The sequence below is a fragment of the Budorcas taxicolor genome, chromosome X, assembly GCF_023091745.1.
Source record: "Budorcas taxicolor isolate Tak-1 chromosome X, Takin1.1, whole genome shotgun sequence".
NCBI lineage: Eukaryota > Metazoa > Chordata > Mammalia > Artiodactyla > Bovidae > Budorcas > Budorcas taxicolor.
In genome coordinates this window covers 91378766-91400890 of record NC_068935.1, presented here as the reverse complement: position 1 = coordinate 91400890, position 22125 = coordinate 91378766, and the positions used below count along the sequence as shown (strand labels likewise).

General features: G+C 38.2%; 1 protein-coding gene across 7 annotated transcripts in view; it reads left to right on the top strand.

Moving 5' to 3' along the window:
• HUWE1 (HECT, UBA and WWE domain containing E3 ubiquitin protein ligase 1) overlaps positions 1 to 22125 on the top strand; it is a 152271-nt gene that overhangs the window by 62257 nt on the left and 67889 nt on the right. For 6 of the 7 annotated variants that reach the window (XM_052663674.1, XM_052663676.1, XM_052663673.1 and 3 more), the window contains exons 7-22: positions 75 to 152; positions 3061 to 3108; positions 3190 to 3258; positions 3698 to 3797; positions 4746 to 4846; positions 5017 to 5167; positions 5306 to 5433; positions 5993 to 6133; positions 6333 to 6438; positions 8253 to 8378; positions 8897 to 8998; positions 9461 to 9541; positions 15084 to 15190; positions 15713 to 15890; positions 16720 to 16811; positions 17615 to 17826. In XM_052663674.1, coding sequence (XP_052519634.1) covers positions 75 to 152; positions 3061 to 3108; positions 3190 to 3258; positions 3698 to 3797; positions 4746 to 4846; positions 5017 to 5167; positions 5306 to 5433; positions 5993 to 6133; positions 6333 to 6438; positions 8253 to 8378; positions 8897 to 8998; positions 9461 to 9541; positions 15084 to 15190; positions 15713 to 15890; positions 16720 to 16811; positions 17615 to 17826 — 1820 coding nt within the window. The remainder of the gene's footprint in view (positions 1 to 74; positions 153 to 3060; positions 3109 to 3189; positions 3259 to 3697; positions 3798 to 4745; positions 4847 to 5016; positions 5168 to 5305; positions 5434 to 5992; positions 6134 to 6332; positions 6439 to 8252; positions 8379 to 8896; positions 8999 to 9460; positions 9542 to 15083; positions 15191 to 15712; positions 15891 to 16719; positions 16812 to 17614; positions 17827 to 22125) is intronic. The other variant, XM_052663677.1, reaches the window with a different exon arrangement.

Sequence of the window (22125 nt, the reverse complement as noted above, 5' to 3'; positions counted from 1 at the left end):
TGGACAAGTAGCTAAGACTGAGGGAAGATTTAGGAGAAGATAGTATCTGATTCTTTCATGTATTTTTTACACAGAAATACCCACCCAGTGCCACTACACTACACTTTGAATTCTATGCAGACCCTGGGGCTGAAGTCAAAATCGAGAAAAGGGTGAGTCTCATTCACATTTGTTCTAATAGAGTCAATGATCTATACCTTGGGTTGACTTTCTAGGACTTCTCAGTAAAATTAGAGAATGATGTTGAGATATGTTGCTGCCCTCCCAAGATAAATATATACAGCAGCTTCTCAGGAATAAGTGTTCATTGTTTGCCCAGCTGATAGGTTTGAATCTTACTTACGTTGGAACTGTCAAAAGGCAGGACTCTGTTTATAAGGCAATGTTAGGACTGGTATATTTTTCTCGGTCTCTGTTGAGAATTCCACCATTTAGTATTGGGTTGGCCAAAAAGTTCATCCGGTTTTTGGAAAAACCCAGACAAACTTTTTGGCCAACCCAGTATAATAGTCTAGTGATTGGTTCAACTTTCTCTGCTCAAGCCAGCCTACATGAAGTCTGTGTATTGCTTACAGGGCCCTGCTTCAGTTATCTGGTCATTTCATATATTCTTTTGAGAAGATAGCAGAATTCACTTTGGTTTAGAAGTGGTCTAATAAATAAGATCCTTTTTCCTTCTACTTAAAATATATGCTCAGTCGCTCAGTTGTGTCCAACTCTTAGTGACCCCATGGACTGCAGCCTACCAGGCTTCTCTGTCCATGGGATTTTCCAGGCTGGAGTGGTTTGCCATTGCCTTCTCCATGCATATTTACAGAGAACCCATTTTCATGGATTCAGTCTTTGCTGTGAATATGAAGGCTGTGTGTATTAAATAAAGTTTAAAAGGGATGAGGAAGAATATGAAATGTATCTGGCTATGTACATTATTTTTAATCTGGTTTCAAAGAAGCTTTGCTGAGAATGTATAACATGAGCATTTCATCCCCATTGAAAAGAAATGCAACAAAGCAAAATGGCTGTCTGGGGAGGCCTTACAAATAGCTGTGAAAAGAAGAGAAGCGAAAAGCAAAGGAGAAAAGGAAAGATATAAGCATCTGAATGCAGAATTCCAAAGAATAGCAAGAAGAAATAAGAAAGCCCTTCTTCAGCAACCAGTGCAAAGAAATAGAGAAAAACAACAGAAAGGGAAAGACTAGAGATCTCTTCAAGAAAATTAGAAATACCAAGGGAACATTTCATGCAAAGATGGGCTCCATAAAGGACAGAAATGGTAGGTACCTAACAGAAGCAGAAGATAATAAGAGGTGGCAAGAATACACAGAAGAACTGTACAAAGAAGAGCTTCATGACCCAGATAATCACGATGGTGTGATCACTCATCTAGAACGAGACATCCTGGAATGTGATGCCACGTGGCCCTTAGAAAGCATCACTGCGAACAAAGCTAGTGGAGGTGATGGAATTCCAGTTGGGCTATTTCAAATCCTGAAAGATGATGCTGTGAACATGCTGCACTCAATATGCCAGCAAATTTGGAAAACTCAGCAGTGGCCACAGGACTGGAAAAGGTCAGTTTTCATTCCAATCCCAAAGAAAGGCAATGCCAAAGAATGCTCAGACTACCGCACAATTGCACTCATCTCACACGCTAGTAAAGTAACGCTCAAAATTCTCCAAGCCAGGCTTCAGCAATACGTGAACTGTGAACTTCCAGATGTTCAAGCTGGTTTTAGAGAAGGCAGAGGAACCAGAGATCAAATTGCCAACATCTGCTGGATCATGGAAAAAGCAAGAGAGTTCCAGAAAAACATCTATTTCTGCTTTATTGACTATGCCAAAGCCTTTGACTGTGTGGATCACAATAAACTGTGGGAAATTCTGAAAGAGATGGGAATACCAGACCACCTGACCTGCCTCTTGAGAAATCTGTATGCAGGTCAGGAAGCAACAGTTAGAACTGGACATGGAACAACAGACTGGTTCCACATAGGAAAAGGAGTCCGTCAAGGCTGTATATTGTCACCCTGCTTATTTAACTTATATGCAGAGTACATCATGAGAAACGCTGGACTGGAAGAAACACAAGCTGGAATCAAGATTGCCAGGAGAAATACCAATAACGTCAGATATGCAGATGACACCACCCTTATGGCAGAAAATGAAGAGGAACTAAAAAGCCTCTTGATGAAAGTGAAAGAGGAGAGTGAAAAAGTTGGCTTAAAGCCCAACATTCAGAAAATGAACATCATGGCATCTGGTCCCATCACTTCATGGGAAATAGATGGGGAAACAGTGTCAGACTTTATTTTTTGTGGCTCCAAAATCACTGCAGTTTGTGACTGCAGCCATGAAATTAAAAGACGCTTACTCCTTGGAAGAAAAGTTATGACCAACCTAGATAGCATATTCAAAAGCAGAGACATTACTTTGCCGACTAAGGTCCATCTAGTCAAGGCTATGGTTTTCCCAGTAGTCGTATATGGATGTGAGAGTTGGACTGCGAAGAAGGCTGAGCGCTGAAGAATTGATGCATTTGAACTGTGGTGTTGGAGAAGATTCTTGAGAGTCCCTTGGACTGCAAGGAGATCCAACCAGTCCATTCTGAAGGAGATCAGCCCTGGGATTTCTTTGGAAGGAATGATGCTAAAGCTGAAACTCCAGTACTTTGGCCACCTCATGCAAAGAGTTGACTCATTGGAAAAGACTTTGATGCTGGGAGGGATTGGGGGCAGGAGGAGAAGGGGACGACAGAGGATGAGATGGCTGGATGGCATCACTGACTCGATGGACGTGAGTCTGAGTGAACTCCGGGAGTTGGTGATGGACAGGGAGGCCTGGCATGCTGCGATTCATGGGGTCACAAAGAGTTGGACACGACTGAGTGACTGAACTGAACTGAACTGAACTGAATGAACACTTTGATTTTTGAGAGCATACAGTTGAGTCTTCTATGTAGGGTAACATCTTGTTTTTCAGATAGCTCTTGGCAGTCCTATGGCATGGGGAAGCTAAGGTATACAGTGACTCCTAACAACTCTCTTATCTTTCTAATTTCAGACATCTAGTAACACACTACATTATATTCACATAGAGCAACTTGACAAGGTAAGAGGAATATTTGACTGTTGGTTAGTTCTAAAATTTAGTTCACTTTTTTGTTCCTAACTATGTTTTCTCCTAATGTAGATTTCAGAAAGCCCTTCTGAAATCATGGAGTCTCTTACCAAAATGTACAGCATTCCTAAGGATAAGCAGGTATGATATGTCTTATAAATATCTAAATAATATCCACATAGATCAGACTATTGTGCTGGAGTGGGGAGATAGCATAGCTGAAAGAACGGAGTCACACCATGTTCAAATTAGCCTCTGTGGGCCTTAGTTTCCTCATCTTTTATGAGGGCAACACTTACTGGCTTCCTAGGTCCTTGTACAGTTTGAGAAAAACAGAAGCAGCTTTATTCACCATGAATATCTAAGAGGTGGTAGCTTAACACTTGGAAACCAAAGGAGAAAACATTTCGTTGTGTTATATTTTTTCTGCTCATTGTAATGGTGATCAGATATTTAATTTGATTAATAATCAGAACTCTTGCCAAATGTCAAGAGCCAAATGAGTAAGACTTAGCTCTCCCTCAGAAAGTATAGTCACCTTTTCCATTGGTTTCCTAATTTAGGTCTTATGTCTCTACAGATGCTGTTATTTACACACATACGGCTGGCCCATGGCTTTTCTAATCACAGAAAGCGATTGCAAGCTGTTCAGGCCAGGCTACATGCAATATCTATATTAGGTAAGCAAATAACATGTAACAGGTTCTGGTTAGGCAGTTTAGACTTGGTTTCCTTTGAACTTCATCTGTCTTTGTTGCTATGGGCTCATTGTAGTTACCTAGCTGGCAAGTTAAATTGTAGTCAAATTGCCAGCATTTCTAGTGTTCACTGTATTCATCATTCTTGGGCTCCTTAATGTTGGATCAGAAAGAGGATATTTATGATTCACACATCACATAGGTTTAGTGGGTGTTTTTTGTTTTGTTTTTTTTTATGAGTGTTCAGATAATCATCTTCCCTTAGACTCTATTTTTCCTCTTGCCAGTTCGTCTTCCTCTCTTTGGGAGTGTAACTTTGAAATTCATTAAATAATACTGTGCATTTTACTTTTTCTTGTAGAGTAGTATAGTGGAAATCACACTGGTTTCAGAGTCAGTCCTGGGCTTTCACCCTGACTTTGTAGACTATTAGGCACCTGTTTATCCTTTTGGCCTCATTTTCCTGATTTAATGTTGGAACAATATGTATTTTATAAGCTGATCTGAGGATTAAATGAAAAAACCGATAAAGTACTCTCAAGTTTTACTACAGTGTCATACAAGTATCTGATTTCATCTGCATTAGTCCATCAGTTCTGTTCTTTATAGCTTGTGTAAGTTTCCAGTGTAAAACAGAAACGTGTTATCAAGTAGTGATGTTATAAAGAATCAATTCTTCTCTTTTTATACTTAAATTTCTGAAAATCCTTGCTCAAGACAATTGATACCATTAATAGGAGAATTGGTTTGGTGGGTGTTTGTGACTTGTAACTATATTTGATGCAATCTTCTGAAATTCAATGATTTTGTCCTCCAATGCTGGTGGGAAGGGAGTCCTTCCCCAGAACCAGTAGATGCCGAAAGGTCTGTCATTGGGCAGTGGCTTGACCACTGCCTTCTTGCCTAAAGTGTTTATTTCTCCTTTTGCAGTGTATTCCAATGCCTTGCAGGAGTCAGCAAACAGTATCTTGTATAATGGGTTGATAGAGGAGTTGGTAGATGTCCTTCAGATAACAGATAAGCAGCTTATGGTAAGTATTTATTAGATTCTTTACCAGCTGAGCCACCAGGGAAATCCCAAGAATACTGGAGTGGGTCGCCTATTCCAGTGGATCTTCCTGACCCTGGAATCGAACCAAGGTCTCCTGCATTGCAGGCGGATTCTTTACCAGCTGAGCTACTTTAGTTTCTGTTTTCATAGGAGATTAAAGCTGCTTCTTTACGAACGTTAACATCAATTGTCCACTTGGAGAGAACTCCCAAACTCAGCAGTATTATTGACTGTACTGGAACTGCCTCCTACCATGGATTTTTGCCTGTACTTGTGCGAAACTGTATCCAGGCCATGATTGGTAAGTTTTTATGGTTATTACCCTGGGCACCTAAAGGAACCCTAACCTTTGCTTTGTCTGCCTTTGTTTAACATGCTGCCAACTTAACACCAAATTCTGAACTTGCTCTTTCTCTTCCTCTCTCAACTTCCCTTGTAGACCCTTCCATGGATCCATACCCTCACCAGTTTGCCACTGCTCTCTTCTCTTTTTTATACCATCTGGCCAGCTACGATGCTGGTGGCGAAGCCTTGGTCTCCTGTGGAATGATGGAAGCCTTATTGAAGGTGCTCTACTTACTTTTTTAAAATAAGTACATTTGGGGGGAAAATCAACTAAAAGAAGGTACAGAGTTATAAGTTTGAAGTGGTTCACAGTGAGGATAGTTAGCATAAGAAAGCTTACCCAGAAAATGTTATACTTGATTTCTCAAGTTTGGCCTTCTAGTTATCTCATTAACAACTTTTAAGATCAGCTGTTTCCATTATTAAGAATTGATCATAGTCCAGCATGGTATAATAGGAGGCTCTGGGTACTAATTAAGATATTGCCACATCTCCTCATGAACTTAAGCATGATAGGCTTTGCCATGTGCTAGGCCCCAGTTACCAGCTCTTTTCTCCCTGAATATTTTATTTAATCCTGAAAGGTAATTTACATCCCTGTTACTTCAGGCAGTTGAGTCTCAGAAGTGATAGAGCTGTCATTTGGCAAGCACCAAAAATCAAACATATTTTTTCCTGCTGTACCATGGTGCCTCCCTGAGACCCTAGACTGCATGTTTCCAAAAGAATACTTTATTACAGCTTTCATTTGATTGGTTTTACTTTTTTCTTTCCCTAATAGGTCATAAAGTTTCTTGGCGATGAACAGGACCAGATCACATTTGTCACCAGAGCTGTCAGAGTGGTTGACCTTATCACCAACCTGGACATGGCAGCTTTTCAATCCCATAGTGGACTTTCTATCTTCATTTATAGACTTGAGGTATATGAGGAGTACTTTGCATATACTTAGATACAGTGATTGCTATGCCTAGAAACTAATGTAATAACCCTAAAGAGCCATGTTATCCCTTTTTTGTTTTTAGAAATCATTTCTGTAATCTGCCTGTGACACTCTTTTGTTATTTTTTAATCTCTATTATATATGTAGGATTATCTTACTATTTCCCCCTTGATTATAGCATGAAGTTGATTTGTGCCGAAAAGAATGCCCTTTTGTGATCAAGCCAAAGATCCAGAGACCCAGTACTGCACAAGAAGGAGAAGAAATGGAAACTGATATGGATGGTAATTAATAATTACTATTAGTATTGGTTCATTACTGATTCATTATCTTCTTATTCCCACTAAAGTGTAAGCTCCATGAGATCATGATACTGTTTTGTTCACTGGTATAATCTTCCATAGTGCCTGATATGTATATCACAGGTGTTTAAATGTATATTACAAAAAGATAAGGAGAATATGGACACTAAAATGGGACCCTGTGAAATTATCTGGCTATTTTGAGGAGGGGGAGGTGGAAAAGTTGTTAGGTAGGGAACAACTTTTAAATCATAAAATCTGAAAGAAGACCAAGTTTTCTTAATCTTGGGGTAAATCAGATTATGTCCTTTTTAAAACCTTCCCCCAGTGCATAGCTCTTAATAATAGTACCCAAAATAAAAAATTGTTTCACAGCTATCCTAACAGCTTTCTTAGTATTTAATCTTGTCTTCATGACCCATGATGTCATTACATATATCTGTAACCATGCTAATAATAATTTTTTTATAATGGTTTTCATTCTTGACACTAAATAGCCATAAGTTTTCATTCCTTTTTTTTCCCCCCAAACACAATGTGCATTGCTGTCCCTAGAGGGCCCTTTACCCAGTTTCTATCTCTAGTCTGCAATGGGCAACTTGGCATTTGAGGTCATGGGTATGGTCATGTGGTCCCAGATGTTGATTAAAATGTGACATCTCCAAAATGGTGTGGTATAGAAGATGATTTAAAGACTCTATTCACAATAAATCAGTGGTTGTCAAACATAAGAAACCATAAGAATAAGAATAAATTAATGTGCTTGCTAAAGATTTAGTGTAATGCTTAATTTAGTAAGTTTATAAGTGAAGACTAGGAAATCTACATTTTTAACAGCTAGTTCTCATGTTATGATGTACCTATAGAGAAAATTGTATATTCATTGAAAATCAGGTTAGAGAACCATGAGTTTATGTCCTGTATGTTTGTATATGTATTTAAAAGATTGGAAGAAAATATTTCAAAATGTAAGCAGTGGTTTATCACTAATGGAGCTTTTTATTATATTTTATATGCTGTAAGAAGTAATTGTGTATCTTGCACTTGATTGATTAAAATTATTCAAGTATATAAAGTAGAAATGATAACTCACTTCCCAGCCACCATAGCTATTTTAGTGTAGTTCTTTTCAGTCTTTTATGCATATTCAAATATATATTGACATAAGTATATAGTTTTATAAAACAAGAAGAGAACATTAACATACTGTTCAGTTTAGCAGTGTTCATTCAGTGTTTCAGTCATCTTTCCATATCAGTCTTTATGCTTCTTATATTTAAGTCACCCTCCAAGAAAGCTCTACATCCTACCCACCAGTAGTAAAGATTTGATGGGTGAGAAATATTGAAGGACTTCTTTTGAGGGGCTATTTTTAATTTGCGTATCTTGAATAACTGGTGATATGAAATACCTTTCTAGTCTTTGTGGAAAGGTACTATTGACCCTTGAACAGCACAGGTTTGAACTGCATGGGTCCCCTTATAAGTGGATTTTTTCATTGAATATAGTATCTGTATAGTACTGCAGATACTATACAGTCCACAGCTGATTGACTCCATGGATTTGGAACCTCAGGTATGTTGGACTGACTGTAAAGTTATATGCAGATTTTCGACTATTTGAAGCATCAGGGCCCCTAACCCTCGTGATGTTTAAGGGTCAATTGTGTTTTCATTTTGGTTTCAGTATTTTAATCCTTCTCCATGTTGATTCATCTCACTGTATAGAAAAAAAATAAATAACTTTTTTTGGTGGTCTGTTTTATTCTAATTTCTTGATCATAACTTTTACTTCAGTTACAGATGTGACTATGGAAAGTAGTCCCAGCTCATCCATCTCTATGGAGCACCGGCTGGATGTTGAATTAAGGGCATCAAGTTCCAGCAGCACTAGCATCTCCTCTGGCCCTGGCCCTCGTCCTGGTGTGTAGACATATAGAGACACAACCAATCACAGTGATTGAAATACTAAGCTAGTGAAGCATGGTCCTTTAGGGGAGCTTAAGCAGTACATTTGGAGGTTTGCTTCTTATGACTATGACTGTTACTTTGCATTCTGGTATTCATTTTCTCGTAATTAATACTTATTTCATAGTATTTATAATTTTTCAACTCTTCACGTATTGATTATTTTATCAACACATCCATGTTTGAAGGCAGATAATATTCAAAATGGGAAACAAGTATTAGAGTTAATCTTTTTACTTTGTGATTTTTCTCCTTAATACTTTAGACTTCTAGTATAATTTTGTGTGGTCCTTGGTGATTTATTTTTTCTCATTTTAAAGCTTAGGTAAATGTTCTTCCCAGCATCCAGAGATTTCACTTCGAATGTCTGCTAGTATTGGTATAGTGTATATGGATCTCCTAAAAATTTGTTTTATGTACCTGCTCATCGTACATAATGGTGAACCAGTATAATCCTCTTTCTCCCTTGCCAGGAGTCCAGTGTATTCCACAACGAGCCGCACTTCTCAAATCCATGTTGAATTTCCTCAAGAAGGCCATTCAAGACCCTGCTTTCTCAGATGGCATACGACATGGTATTGGATTCTAGATATTTTCTACAAGGGTGTTTGACTCTCTCAAGGACTGATCCTTTTCATACTTTGTAGAAAAAGGCCATGACATTTTGAATAGCTTTTAGTGTTAGCTTAGTCTTTTAGTGTTACTTTTCCTGGACCTAAGGATTGTTCAACTATTTTAATAGTGATTCATCTATTTTTTTCCTTTTCCAGCTTTTAGATGTGTTAACTTCCAGTCTGCTACCCTACTCTGTCTCTCTGTCTCTGTATTCTTTTATTCTTTGATCTACTGTTAAAAGGTTATTACATAGACAAAGAATAAATAATAAAATATTAGGAGGAGACAAGTGGGTACCATTAAGGAATCAAAATACTTTGTTTACCACTGTGTGGTGTATGTAATATATTGATCCATTGTCTCCACCCATCAAACTACTACTGGACTGATCATATTCTTCTTGATATTTGCTTTTCTCTTAGTGATGGATGGTTCTCTGCCTACCTCCCTGAAACACATCATCAGCAATGCAGAATACTATGGCCCATCACTCTTTCTCCTAGGTAACTGGAGTTGAACTTGTTTATACCAAGCTGGAATAACCTGGCAGTGCTCTGTGTGTGTGTGCAGAATATTTGTCCACTGTATGATTTTGTATCTTTCTAGTTGGTGATAAAATAGAGAAAGATCAGAGTTCCTTTTCAAATAAATATCCATTTGCAATGTATTGTGTCAGGCAAACATGATAACCATTACACTACAGAAACCTTTTCTTTTCAGTGTATTGCAGTCAGTAATACTATTGTACACTTGGCTTTTTGTGCTACACTTAAACACTGTAGGTATAATAAGAAACATGTCTTGATTCAGTGGTTAGCCCTTGCAGGTTCAGTCACTTCAGTCCTGTCTGACTCTTTGCACTCCTATGCACTATAGCCCACCAGGCTCCTCTGTCCATGGGATTCTCCAGGCAAAAATCCTGGAGTGGTTGCCATGCCCTCCTTTATGGGATATTCCATACACAGGGATCAAACCTGTATCTCCTGCATCACGAGTGGATCTTTGCTGCTGAGCCACCAGGGAAGCCCCTGGTTATTAGCCCCTAACCTTGGTCTAAAATGCCCAATCAGAATGTTTTCCATTCTCAGAATTGAATGTCAAACCTGTAAGCTGTAGTATAGAAAATTGTTTCTTACTGTAGAAAATTCAGTTTTGGAACCTGTAGGTACTTTCTAGTTACTTGGAATAAATGTCCTTGCATTTTGACATCAGCACTACTTTGAGTGTTGCTATTGTTAAAACCTCGTTTATTAATGCGTTTATTGAGTGCCATACATATTCAGGACAACAAACGAGATATATATGCTTCTAGAATTCTCCTTAAAACTGTAAAGGAATTTAGTGGGAGGTGAGAATGCCTCCTGGTACCAGTAGCATGCATATTTTAATACTGCAGGGTGTCTGGAGGGAGTAGTTTTGGCTAGTACAGACTCAGATACTTAACTCCCTCACCAAAGCAATATAGGGGTTTGTATATTAACTTTGTATCCTGTGACTTTGCTAAATTAGTAGTTCAAAACTGTTGATCTCTTAAGATATTCTATAAAGTCATCATCTACAAATAATTTTACTTTTATAATCTTTATGCTTTCTATTTTACTTTTTGTTCCTGACCTCAGGGGAAAGCATTCAGTCAATATTTCAGCATTAAGTTTGAAGTTTGTTTTAAAAGAAAGTTTGAGGTTAGCAGAAGATATTGTGTTGAATGTTTTGCTCCTCTTAATCAGGTTGAGGAAGTGTTCCCTTGTGTTACAGCAACTCCATTTTGACATGGAGAGACTCCTTCCAAGGTTAATTTCAGATGGAAAAACTCCTGAGGGTAGTTTGGTATGATCAAAGAAAGATTTGTTACTCAGTTGGAGAAGTCCCAGGTAAAGGGGCAGGGAAGAATGGCTCTCTCTGGGAGAAATCCCCCAAACAGAAAAGCAAATGCACAACCCTTTATTTATAAAGGGGAAGTTTAAAAGAAGCAGCAAGAAGGTACTTGTTCTTGTGGTTAGGGGTGCGGAGCACGTGAGCCCTCTCAGGATGATGCAGGAAGCATAAAAGCAGAATTCCTTCTTTAAAGTCTAAATTCATTCCTGGCATTTGAATTAACATAACAACCTCACAGGTTCCCTGTAAATAAACTTGTAGTTGAGAGGGATGAAATTTGTAAATCCAACCCAAAATAATTAGTTCAATTAATAATTATTAACTCCATAAATGATAGTGTAGAGCCTTTCACCCCAGGCAGGAGATGGCCAGGGAAAGAAATTAATGGGGGACTGAGAATCTCTTGGAGTATTTTAGTAATATGATTAGCTGTTTTGGTTTGTTGTTTTATTTGTTGAACTATCTGTCCTATTCTATTAACCCACATGCAGCAGGAGTCCCCTTTTAAGGTACAAGCTGCACTTTGAAATACCAGTAGGTAGTTTAATGCTCATCTGTTAATCAATTATCATAGCAAGTAGATTGCTTTGTCCCTCATTAAGGGCTTCTATGACCTGAGCTGTTCGGTTTATGTAGTTGGCCAGGAATTAGGGTGTTACCTGTGTAGCCTCTATAAGATGAATCTGTTACAGAATGAAGACGCCTAAACTTGTGCCTGTAACACCAAAGATGGTGATGAGGCCCAGTATAAAAGGTCAAAAGATGTCCCACTGCTCCCTTTTGTAGCCAGTTGGTGGAATACTAGGAAGAACCTGAAGGGGAAGTAAGTGAGGAAGCACTTGGTGAGGTTGTAATGTCCTCCTGCTGTCCATGCTGAAACCCACTAAGTGAAGACTCCCTCCTCCCAAATTCTACCTCTGGCTCTTCTGGCACTGTTTTATGCCCAGCTTTAACTTCCCCTTTAACTTCTTCAACTGCCCTTTCTTCTCTCTCATCTCCTGTTTTATCTTTGCCACAGTTGAATCTGTTCAGGTCTGTATATGCCATGTTCTTAGCCTACCACATTGATCTCATTTCGCTTAACTTTCTGAGAATTTCTCTGTATAATCTTTTAAGATGCCTGTTGCATTATCAAATCTTTAGGTTTTTTTTTTTTACAGGTGTTTTTGATAGCCAACTATTACCTTATTTTTCAGAGACCATTTATCTTGGATTGTTGCTATTTTATGGGCTTGTGGATTCTAGAATTTGATTTTAAAGAGTTATCTAAATTCTTTTAAGTTAGTTGCTTAGTTCCATCTGAAGCTGATTGATTTTTCTGTGTTCATTCTAATTCTTAATCATCTATTAATTTTAAAGGATTATTTAAACCGTCCCCCTTGCACAGTAGCATTGTGATGTAGCATTATAGTTCAGTTCAGTCACTCAGTCGTGTCCGACTCTTTGTGACCCCATGAATCGCAGCACGCCAGGCTTCAGCATTACACAAACCAAGAACTTCCAGATGTCCAAGCTGGGTTTAAAAAAGGCACAGGAACCAGAGATCAAATTGCCAACATTCACTGGATCATAGAGAAAGCAAGGGAATTCCAGAAAGATATCTACTTCTGTTTGAATGACTATGTTAAAGCCTTTGACTGTGTGGATCATAACAAACTGTGGAAAGCTCTTCAGTTCAGTTCATTTCAGTCGCTCAGTCATGTCCGACTCTTTGTGACCCCATGAATCGCAACATGCCAGACCTCCCTGTCTATCACCAACTTGTGGAGTTTACCCAAACTCATGTCCATCGAGTTGGTGATGCCATCCAGCCATGTCATCCTCTGTCATCCCCTTCTCCTCCTACCCCTAATCCCTCCCAGCATCAGAGTCTTTTCCAATGAGTCAACTCTTCGCATGAGGTGGCCAAAGTATTGGAGTTTCAGCTTCAACAGCAGCCCTTCCAGTGAATATTCAGGACTGATTTCCTTGAGGATGGACTGGTTGGATCTCCTTGCAGTCCAAGGGACTCTCAAGAGTCTTCTCCAACACCACAGTTCAAAAGCATCAATTCGTCGGCACTCAGCTTTCTTCATAGTCCAACTCTCACATCCATACATGACCACTGGAAAAACCATAGCCTTGACTAGACGGACCTTCGTTGGCAAAGTAATGTCTCTGCTTTTTAATACGCTATCTAGGTTGGCCATAACTTTCTTTCCAAGGAGTAAGCGTCTTTTAATTTCATGACTGCAGTCACCATCTGCGGTGATTTTGGAGCCCCCAAAAATAAGTCTTCCACTGTTTCCCCATCTATTTCCCATGAAGTGATGGGACCAGATGCCATGATCTTCATTTTCTGAATGTTGAGCTTTAAGCCAACTTTTAGCATTATAGTTAGACCTCCTCAAAATGACCCTGTTGCACAGTAGCATTGTGATGCAGGATTACAGTTAGACCTCCTCAAGAAAGCAGACTTGATAATAGAACACTAATTTTAGTTTATGAATACTCAATTGCTCCTTAGAATCTAAATTCTAAGGAATTTTTACAAATTAATGTCTATTGAAGAGTCTTTCATATACCAATAGAAACCAAAAAAAGGACTTATTTCCATAAATTTATATAGCTCATCAGAAATGGCAAAGGCCATTCACAACTCTTGGTCCCAGTAATTGTCATATATCTCCCATTTCAGTAGCATTTGATGAGAGGAGTTCTGTTCACTGTCTTAAACTGAAAATCCTCTGGTTTCTTTTAGATCTTGGGTGTTAGTTATGAGTTTGTTTTATACATGGCTTATGGATATTGTATATGCATGTACCTTCCTTGTTAAGTTTTAAAAGTAAACTTTAAAAAATCTCATGTGTTAGAAAGCCTTGTTTTAATTGTTCCTAAAGATTTAATAACATGTCTAGAATCAGCTTGATTGACTTGATTCCTTTCTGTTACCTGGTAGCATTTTTTACTTTTGAAATTCTTGTAATAGTCTTATTGAGAGTTAATTTTTATGACATAAAAGCACTGTACTTCATCATGCACTTCACATAGTTTCTAAAATTTTATTTTTTGTGAATCCAGTTAAGTCTTTTTTCATTGCTAATATATAGTACTCTTTTCTTTATTAGATTTCCCTTAAGTTTGTAAACTTTTTTCAGTCCTTTCTGAAGACTGGTTATTGGTTTTAATTATTTGTGCTTTTTGCTTGTAGTTTCACTAAATTCTTTTTTTGTTACCAAGTATTTTTTCTAGCTTCTCTTTTGGTTACTTTTTAATGAATGCAATAATGCTGTACTGTTTCCTCTTGCATAGGGTTTTTGCCAAATTCTAGAATCATTAATAGAAGTCTTAGGGCACATTTCTAAATATTGTCAAAAATTGGTCAGATTAGTACCCAAGGACTCTTAACATTGCTGGTATTTTTAAATTGCTGAAAGGGCTTTTTAGAAGATATTTTGTCCATTTTCATCTGTAAGTTTACATTCACTTTAACCCAGCAAACTCACAACCCCATCATACATTTTTTTCCTGCATAAGCATACAAAAAAGAGTTCATTTTTAAATTTACAAGGTTTTCCCATTATGGACTGGTTTGTATACAGGGTGGTACATGTATATAGTGGAATGGTATGCAACCATTCAAATTGAATGAGTTGTAGTGAAATGGGAAAGATAAAGGAGATTATATCATGTATTATAATTGAAAAATGAAGTTAACCTCATTCTTGTAAAAATTAAAATTTCAGTTTTTATTTTTTCTTAAATTTTATATATTTAAGGTATACAACACAATTTGATGTACATAGTGAAATGATTTCTACAGTTAAGCATTATCTCCTCACATAGTTTCCTTTTTGTGTGTGATGAGAGAATCTGAAATCTATTCTGTTAGCATATTTATACTATTCAATACAATATTACTAACTATATATAATTGTCATACCTATACATTGCTCCATACAAATCTTAAAGATTAATCACTAAATTCCTAATAGTGATCAATCTCTGATGAGCAGTATTAAGAACTTTTACTTCATACTAATCGTGTGTGTTTAAATGTTGTACATTGAGTTCTGGGATTTTTTTATGTGTGGTGCTGTTTGTTATTTTGTTTTGTTTGAACCTTTGGGGTTTTGCTTTTAATACTTGTGAAGAATCTCTCAGTTTCTTGTATTTCTCATCTCTTTTTAGCTACTGAAGTGGTGACTGTGTTTGTATTTCAAGAACCATCATTGCTTTCCTCACTCCAGGACAATGGATTGACAGATGTCATGCTACATGCACTGCTTATCAAAGATGTGAGTCCTTTCTGCTGCTCTGTAAAGAATTCTCAGTGCATAACCCCTTTCCATAAAATATACACACACACAAAAAGCAGTCTTAGGACATGAAAACTCTCTCTTGGCTTCTATATGTAGTATTGAAACTATTGGAGGATGAGGGGAAGGGATAGTTAGGGAGTATGGGAATGACATGTACACACTGCTGTAGTTTAAATGGATAACCAATAAGGATCTACTATATAACAAGGAAATCTGCTCAATATTATGGAACAACCTAAATGGGAAAAGAAATCTGATAAAGAATAGATACATGTGTATGTATAACTGAACCACTTTGCTGTGCACATGAAACTCATAACATTGTTAATCAACTATACTCCAATATAAAATAAAAAGTATTTTAAAAAGAAAAGAAACTATTGGGATCTGGTCATCAAGATTCTTTTTATCTCTCTGTGCAGTACCCCTGGCCAAAGTTTTCCCAAGTCTGCCTGGACTCTTCGAAATGTCTTCAAGCTCACTTTATCTTCTCTCTAGGTTCCTGCTACCCGTGAAGTTCTTGGCTCCCTCCCAAATGTATTCAGTGCACTCTGCTTGAACGCCCGAGGTCTGCAGTCATTTGTACAGTGTCAGCCTTTTGAACGTCTCTTCAAAGTTCTCCTGTCTCCAGATTACCTCCCAGCCATGCGGAGGAGGAGGAGTTCTGATCCTTTAGGTAATTCATGAGAATCTGCCTTACAGTAAATAATTGGTTTGCTGTTGTGCCAAGATTCAGGTGATTTCCAAGCCAGAGTTGGCAAGGAAACTGTTTGTTTCTTGATCTCACTTCATGTCTCTGGCTAGGTGTGTGTTTAGTGAGAATTATCACCATACATTCTGTTGTAGGTAGAAAATATTTCATCCTTTACTGGTGTTCATAATATTTCCTTACTTCTCAGCAGTTCACTGTTAAATGTACTGTTACAGCGCTGTTGAGGAATAGATATTAGAAAACCAGCAGTAGATTTTCAGGTCTACCATCTAGTCTTCAGCAACAGGAGATCCTGGTAATTTTCTGTTCTAATATCCAAGTCCCTAAGATAGTCACAAATGAATAGACTTCCTTCTCTGTGTGTTTGAGACCAGATCACTGAGGCATAGCAATAAGGTGGAGTTTCAGAAGGAACCCAGTTTTCAAAAATGTGCTTTGTCACCACTGTAGCCTTTTAGCCATTATCATTCTCTATCAGGGCAGTCAGGGTTAATGGTTTATGCTTCTTTCTTTCCTCACTCTCTCTTCACTCTTCAATACTAACTCAGACCTTGACAGTAGAGAGTACTAGAGTATAATGTAGCATACATGGTTACTTTTAAATGTGTTTACTAGACTCCTCTCCAGTGATTTGGTTGTTGAGGTTGGTATGAGTTCATTTGAGAAAGCATGACATTAGAAAATCGCAACCACCAACTCAGTTTCTCCTTTCCTCCTTAAATTGGCACCAAAAAAAAAAAAATAGTTCAAGCTCTATTTTCTACAGTCTAACAGTTCCATTTTTGGCTTTAAGGGGATACTGCCTCCAACCTAGGAAGTGCTGTAGATGAGCTCATGAGACATCAGCCTACCCTCAAAACAGATGCAACGACTGCGATCATCAAGGTGGGGAGTGATTCGGCCATGACCATGGGCATGAGAGAGCAGTGGAGTGGGAGGTTTTAGGAAGTGGCATCGTATACTGGAGGTCATTTGGATTCTTAGACTGTGCCTATAAGAGGATTATGTCTGCCTCATTTCCTCCAAGTCCTTGGGTTGGTCCTTTGCCTCCCCCCCCCAAAAAAGTCACTTAAGTATTGCTTTCTTTTATAGGATATTAAGAAGTTGCCTAGGCTTAGCTTCTGTTCGTAAAAGCATATTACCCTTTCTAATCTTTTTTGATTAGGTTTTTGTTTGGGGTTTTTTTATTTCACATTTACTAGTTGTCTCTTAGGACTATTGAAACTGGTATATGAGTTACTGGTGGTTGGTGAGTTAGAACATGGAGTCAGGTCAGTCAGTCGATCACTTAACAGCCATGTGATCCTGAAGAAGTTATTTAAATTCATAGAACTTCCAATTTCCTTCTTGTAAAATGAAGTTAATGGCTACATGCCAGAAATAGTGTATATAATATTTAGTTAAAGTGTTTTAGAAGGAGAAGAGGGCATCAGGATGAATTGGCTGGATGGCATCACCGATACAATGGACGTGAATTTGGGCAAACTTCAGGAGATGGTGAGAGACAGAAGTCCTGGCATGCTGCAGTTCATGGGGTCGCAAAAAGTCGGACATGACTGGGCAACTGAACAAACAACAAAAGTGTTTTGGCACTTCTGTATATAGCACATAGAAAGTGCTCCAAAAATGTTAGTCATCTCCCCATTCCTTAATTACTAATAAATAATCTTGCTTCCTTTGCCTTTCAGTTACTTGAAGAAATCTGTAATCTTGGAAGAGACCCTAAATACATCTGTCAGAAGCCATCAATCCAGAAGGCAGATGGCACTGCTGCTGCTCCTCCCCCAAGATCTAACCATGCTGCAGAAGAGGCCTCTAGTGAGGATGAGGAGGAAGAGGAAGTACAGGCCATGCAGAGCTTTAATTCTACCCAGCAGAATGAAACTGAGCCTAATCAGCAGTAGGTGTTCACAAGACAAGTTCTCTAGCCTTGTGATCTTGAGCATGTTGTTTTCACCTGTTAAAAATGAGAGAGTTGAATTAGATCTGGTTGTCAGGTTCTTCCAGCCCAAAATGTCTTATAATTTTTCTTTCTTTGATTCTTGTGTGTCATTTGTGCTTTGGTGTTTGTTTTGGTTGCCTTAGCAAACTTGCTTTCTTAAATGCTGTTCATGAAATTCAGTCAGAATTCAATATATCAAATTAAATAGCCTTCCTCAGAGGATTTCCCTTTGTTGATTTGGTATTCCACATCATTTACTGCTTGACTATTTCCATAAGAGAGCATACATCTAAGAAATTTTTAGGAGTTACATGGATTTGTTGATTGGTCTTTGTTTATTTGATCTGTTCATTCCATATAAATCAGACGACTTTGGAATGTACTATGTGATTGTTGCCAGACACAGTAGATTTTCCTTCTTCTATTTATTTGAGGTTTATTCTACATAAAAATTGATTTCCTGTATGGTAAGATGGGGACAGAGATGATAAAGACTGCTGGTAGACCTGGTTCTTTGAGCTTACCATATTTGCATGCAAGGGATGAAAAGCAATAGCTGTTGCTATAAGTCTTAATTACTTTCATGCTAGAAGTAGATGTGATCCCTCTGGACAGTTATGCATTCACTTATTCAATAAGTGCTCTTTTGATGTGTATATAGAAGTTGTTTTGAGAAAAGCATGATCATTTTAGGCATGAATATGAATGAGTTTGAGCTGATCTTGAAGGGTGACTTGGGACTTAAGATTATGGTGGAATAGACACCAGGAGTGTAGGGCTAGAATCCAAAACAAGTATCCCCTCTTGAAACTCTAGAAAGTAATGAAGTATGTTCCTTTCTTGGTCAGATATATTTTCCTTATCTGAGAACGCAACCCTGCCTTCATCTAATGCCATCTTCTTCTGTTTCGATTAAAACGTTCTCTTTCTGGAAAAGGAGGATATCCGAACAGTTTGCAGGAATTAACTTGCAAAGGAGTTGGAATCTTAGTGCTTCATTGCCACATCCTGGATTGTCAGCCATCCTGCTGGCATAGAGTTCTCTTTCCTGACAATAAATGAGGGAATGATTTCTTGATTGTTAGTATTTGTGGTGGTTTTGAGTCAAGCTGTGCATATTCATCTGCATATAACTTTTCTACCTAGACTCCTTATATCTTTTGTCTAACACGCCCAGATTTTAAGCTGCCTTGATAAATTGACATTTTTTCAAGTCCTCAAATGTCTTCATTCTGCACACTTTTCTTGGAATATATCCCCATCCCCAGATTATCTGATCTCTCCTTTTCTATCTGCCAGATTCCTGCAAGTTCATCTCAAATACCTTATTCTTACAGGAAATTTTCTCCCAACAGTTTTGTTAAAAATTATTTATATATTCTCTAATGGTTTTCCACACTGATCTGTATACTTCTCCAAAGGCAAGGACAATGTCTCATTCAACAGTGTATCCCAATCACTTTGTATATAGTCAATAACTGTTTATTTAGTGGTTGATAGAATGAATCAAGAGTATCAGATTAGAGGGCTTCCTTGATCGCTCTGTGGTAAAGAATCTGCCTACCCATGTGAGACACAGGTTTGATCCCTGATACAGGAAGATCCCACATGCCACGGAGCAACCAAGCCCGTGTGCCACAACTATTGAGCCTGTGTTCTAAACCCTCAGAGTCACAACTACTGAAGCCCATGCACCTTAATGCCCAGGCTCTGCTAATCTAAGAATCTCACAAATATTGATACATGTATACTTTTCCACTTCTGCCACCTTCACGAGCTTCATTTGGGTCATAGGAGGATTATTAGGGCTGAGAGAGAATGCAAAAGACTACCTAAACTCAACTTACATTTTGAAAACCACTATCTATATTAAAGGCAAATTCTTTTTTAAAAAATTTATTTAATTGGAGGCTAATTAATTTACAATATTGTAGTGGTTTTTGCCATACATTGACATGAATCAGCCATGGGTGTACATGTGTTCCCTATCCTGAAACCCCCTCCACCTCCCTCCCCATCCCATCCCTCAGGGTCATTCCAGTGCACCAGCCCTGAGCACCCTGTCTCATGTGTCAAACTGGGCTGGCGGTCTGTTTCACATATGATACTATACATGTTTCAATGCTATTCTCTCAAATCATCCCACCCTTGCCTTCTCCCACAGCGTCCAAAAGTGTGTTCTTTACATCTGTGTCTCTTTTGCTATCTCACATATAGCGTCATCATTACCATCTTTCTAAATTCCATCTACATGCGTTAATATACTGTATTAGTGTTTTCCTTTCTGACTTCACTCTGTATAATAGGCTCCAGTTTCATCCACCTCATTAGAACTGATTCAAATGCATTCTTTTTAATAGCTGAGTAATATTCCATTGTGTATTTGTACCACAGCTTACTTATCATCTGCCGATGGACATCTAGGTTGCTTCCATGGCCTGGCTATTATAAACAGTGCTGCAGTGAACATTGGGGTACAAGTGTTTCTTTCAATTCTGGTTTCCTCAGTGTGTATCCCCAGCAGTGGGATTGCTGGGCCGTATGGCAGTACTATTTCCAGATTTTTAAGGAATCTCCACACTGTTCTCCATAGTGGCTGTACTAGTTTGCATTCGCACCAACAGTGGAAGAGGGTTCCCTTTTCTCCATACCCTCTCCAGCATTTGTTGTTTGTAAACTTTTTGATAGCAGCCATTCTGACTGGTGTGAGATGGTACCTCATTGTGGTTTTGATTTGCATTTCTCTGATAATGAGTGATGTTGAGCATCTTTTCATGTGTTTGTTAGCCATCTGTATGTCGTCTTTGGAGAAATGTCTGTTTAGTTCTTTGGCCCATTTTTTGATTGGGTCATTTATTTTTCTGGAATTGAGCTGCAGGAGCTGCTTGTATATTTTTAAGATTAATTCTTTGTCAGTTGCTTTGTTTGCTATTATTTTCTCCCATTCTGAAGGCTGTCTTTTCACCTTGCTTATACTTTGTTTTGTTGTGCAAAAGCTTTTAAGTTTAATTAGGTCCCATTTGTTTATTTTTGTAAAGGCAAATTATTTTATCTCCCTATCCCAGATAGTTATCATGGTAGAAAAATTTGCAGTGTGTGCCACCCCCTCCTCAAAAGTATTGTTTGTATCCCTCCCCGACCCTATGCAAAATTCTTCAGTGAAACCCCAGATAAATTCTTGTCTCCCATGCCTCCATCTGTTTTCCAATGCCTTAAATGGTAATTTTTTTCCATTAATTAATTTTGCATTTCCTATTTCCCTGCTTTAAAATGAGGCAGCTGCCTATCTTACTTCTGTCATTCATAGAACAAGTTTGCCTGTTCTAGAACATATAAATAGAATAAACAGAGTCTTGCATGTATATCATACTCCAGTGTATATACTTTGTTATTTTTGGCTTTTGTTGCATAGTATGGTTTTGAGATTCATCCGTGTTGTCTATCAGTATGTTGTTTTTGTTGCTGAGTAGTATTGCATTGTATGAATATACTACAGCATTTATCAATTTGCCTGTTGATAAACTTTCAAGTTTTCAGTTTTTTTCCAGACTAAGATAGTGTTCTTTTCCCTTGTTGTTGTTGTTGTTTCACTGAAATCAGCAGTATTTGAAAAAAGTGATTGTATTTGATCTTGAGACACATGGTTTGTGCTAGAAATCTGGAATAAGGAAACTTAGGCACTACAATCTACCCCAAATACATGGAGCTCTGTTCTACATTCAAAGACATTCACCACAAGTAGTACTAAATACTTATTTGTTGGCCTCTTTCTTCTGCCTTCTAAATTGAGCTCAGCAAAACTGACATTGCTAGGGATGAATATACTTGCCAGTAAGTAACCAAGCTTTTCAGTTGGGCACCATGGTTTATTTTTGTGATTGATTCCATTTATTTTGCCTAACTTAAACACTACCCTGAACAACTTGAAAGAAATGGGTTATATAAATCCATGTGCCCTTTGAAACTTGAATGAAAACTGTTTGAGTTTAAAGGCATCAAATGCAGAGAAGCAGTTCCCTGAATTGTGGCCCACTGCTGCTGCTGCTGCTGCTGCTGCTGCTGCTGCTGCTGCTGCTGCTGCTGCTGCTAAGTCGCATCAGTCGTGTTCGACTCTGTGCGATCCCATAGATGGCAGCTCACCAGGCTCCTCCGTCCCTGGGATTCTCCAGGCAAGAACACTGGAGTGGGTTGCCATTTCCTTCTCCAATGCAGGAAAGTGAAAGTGAAGTCACTCAATCGTGTCCGACTCAGTGACCC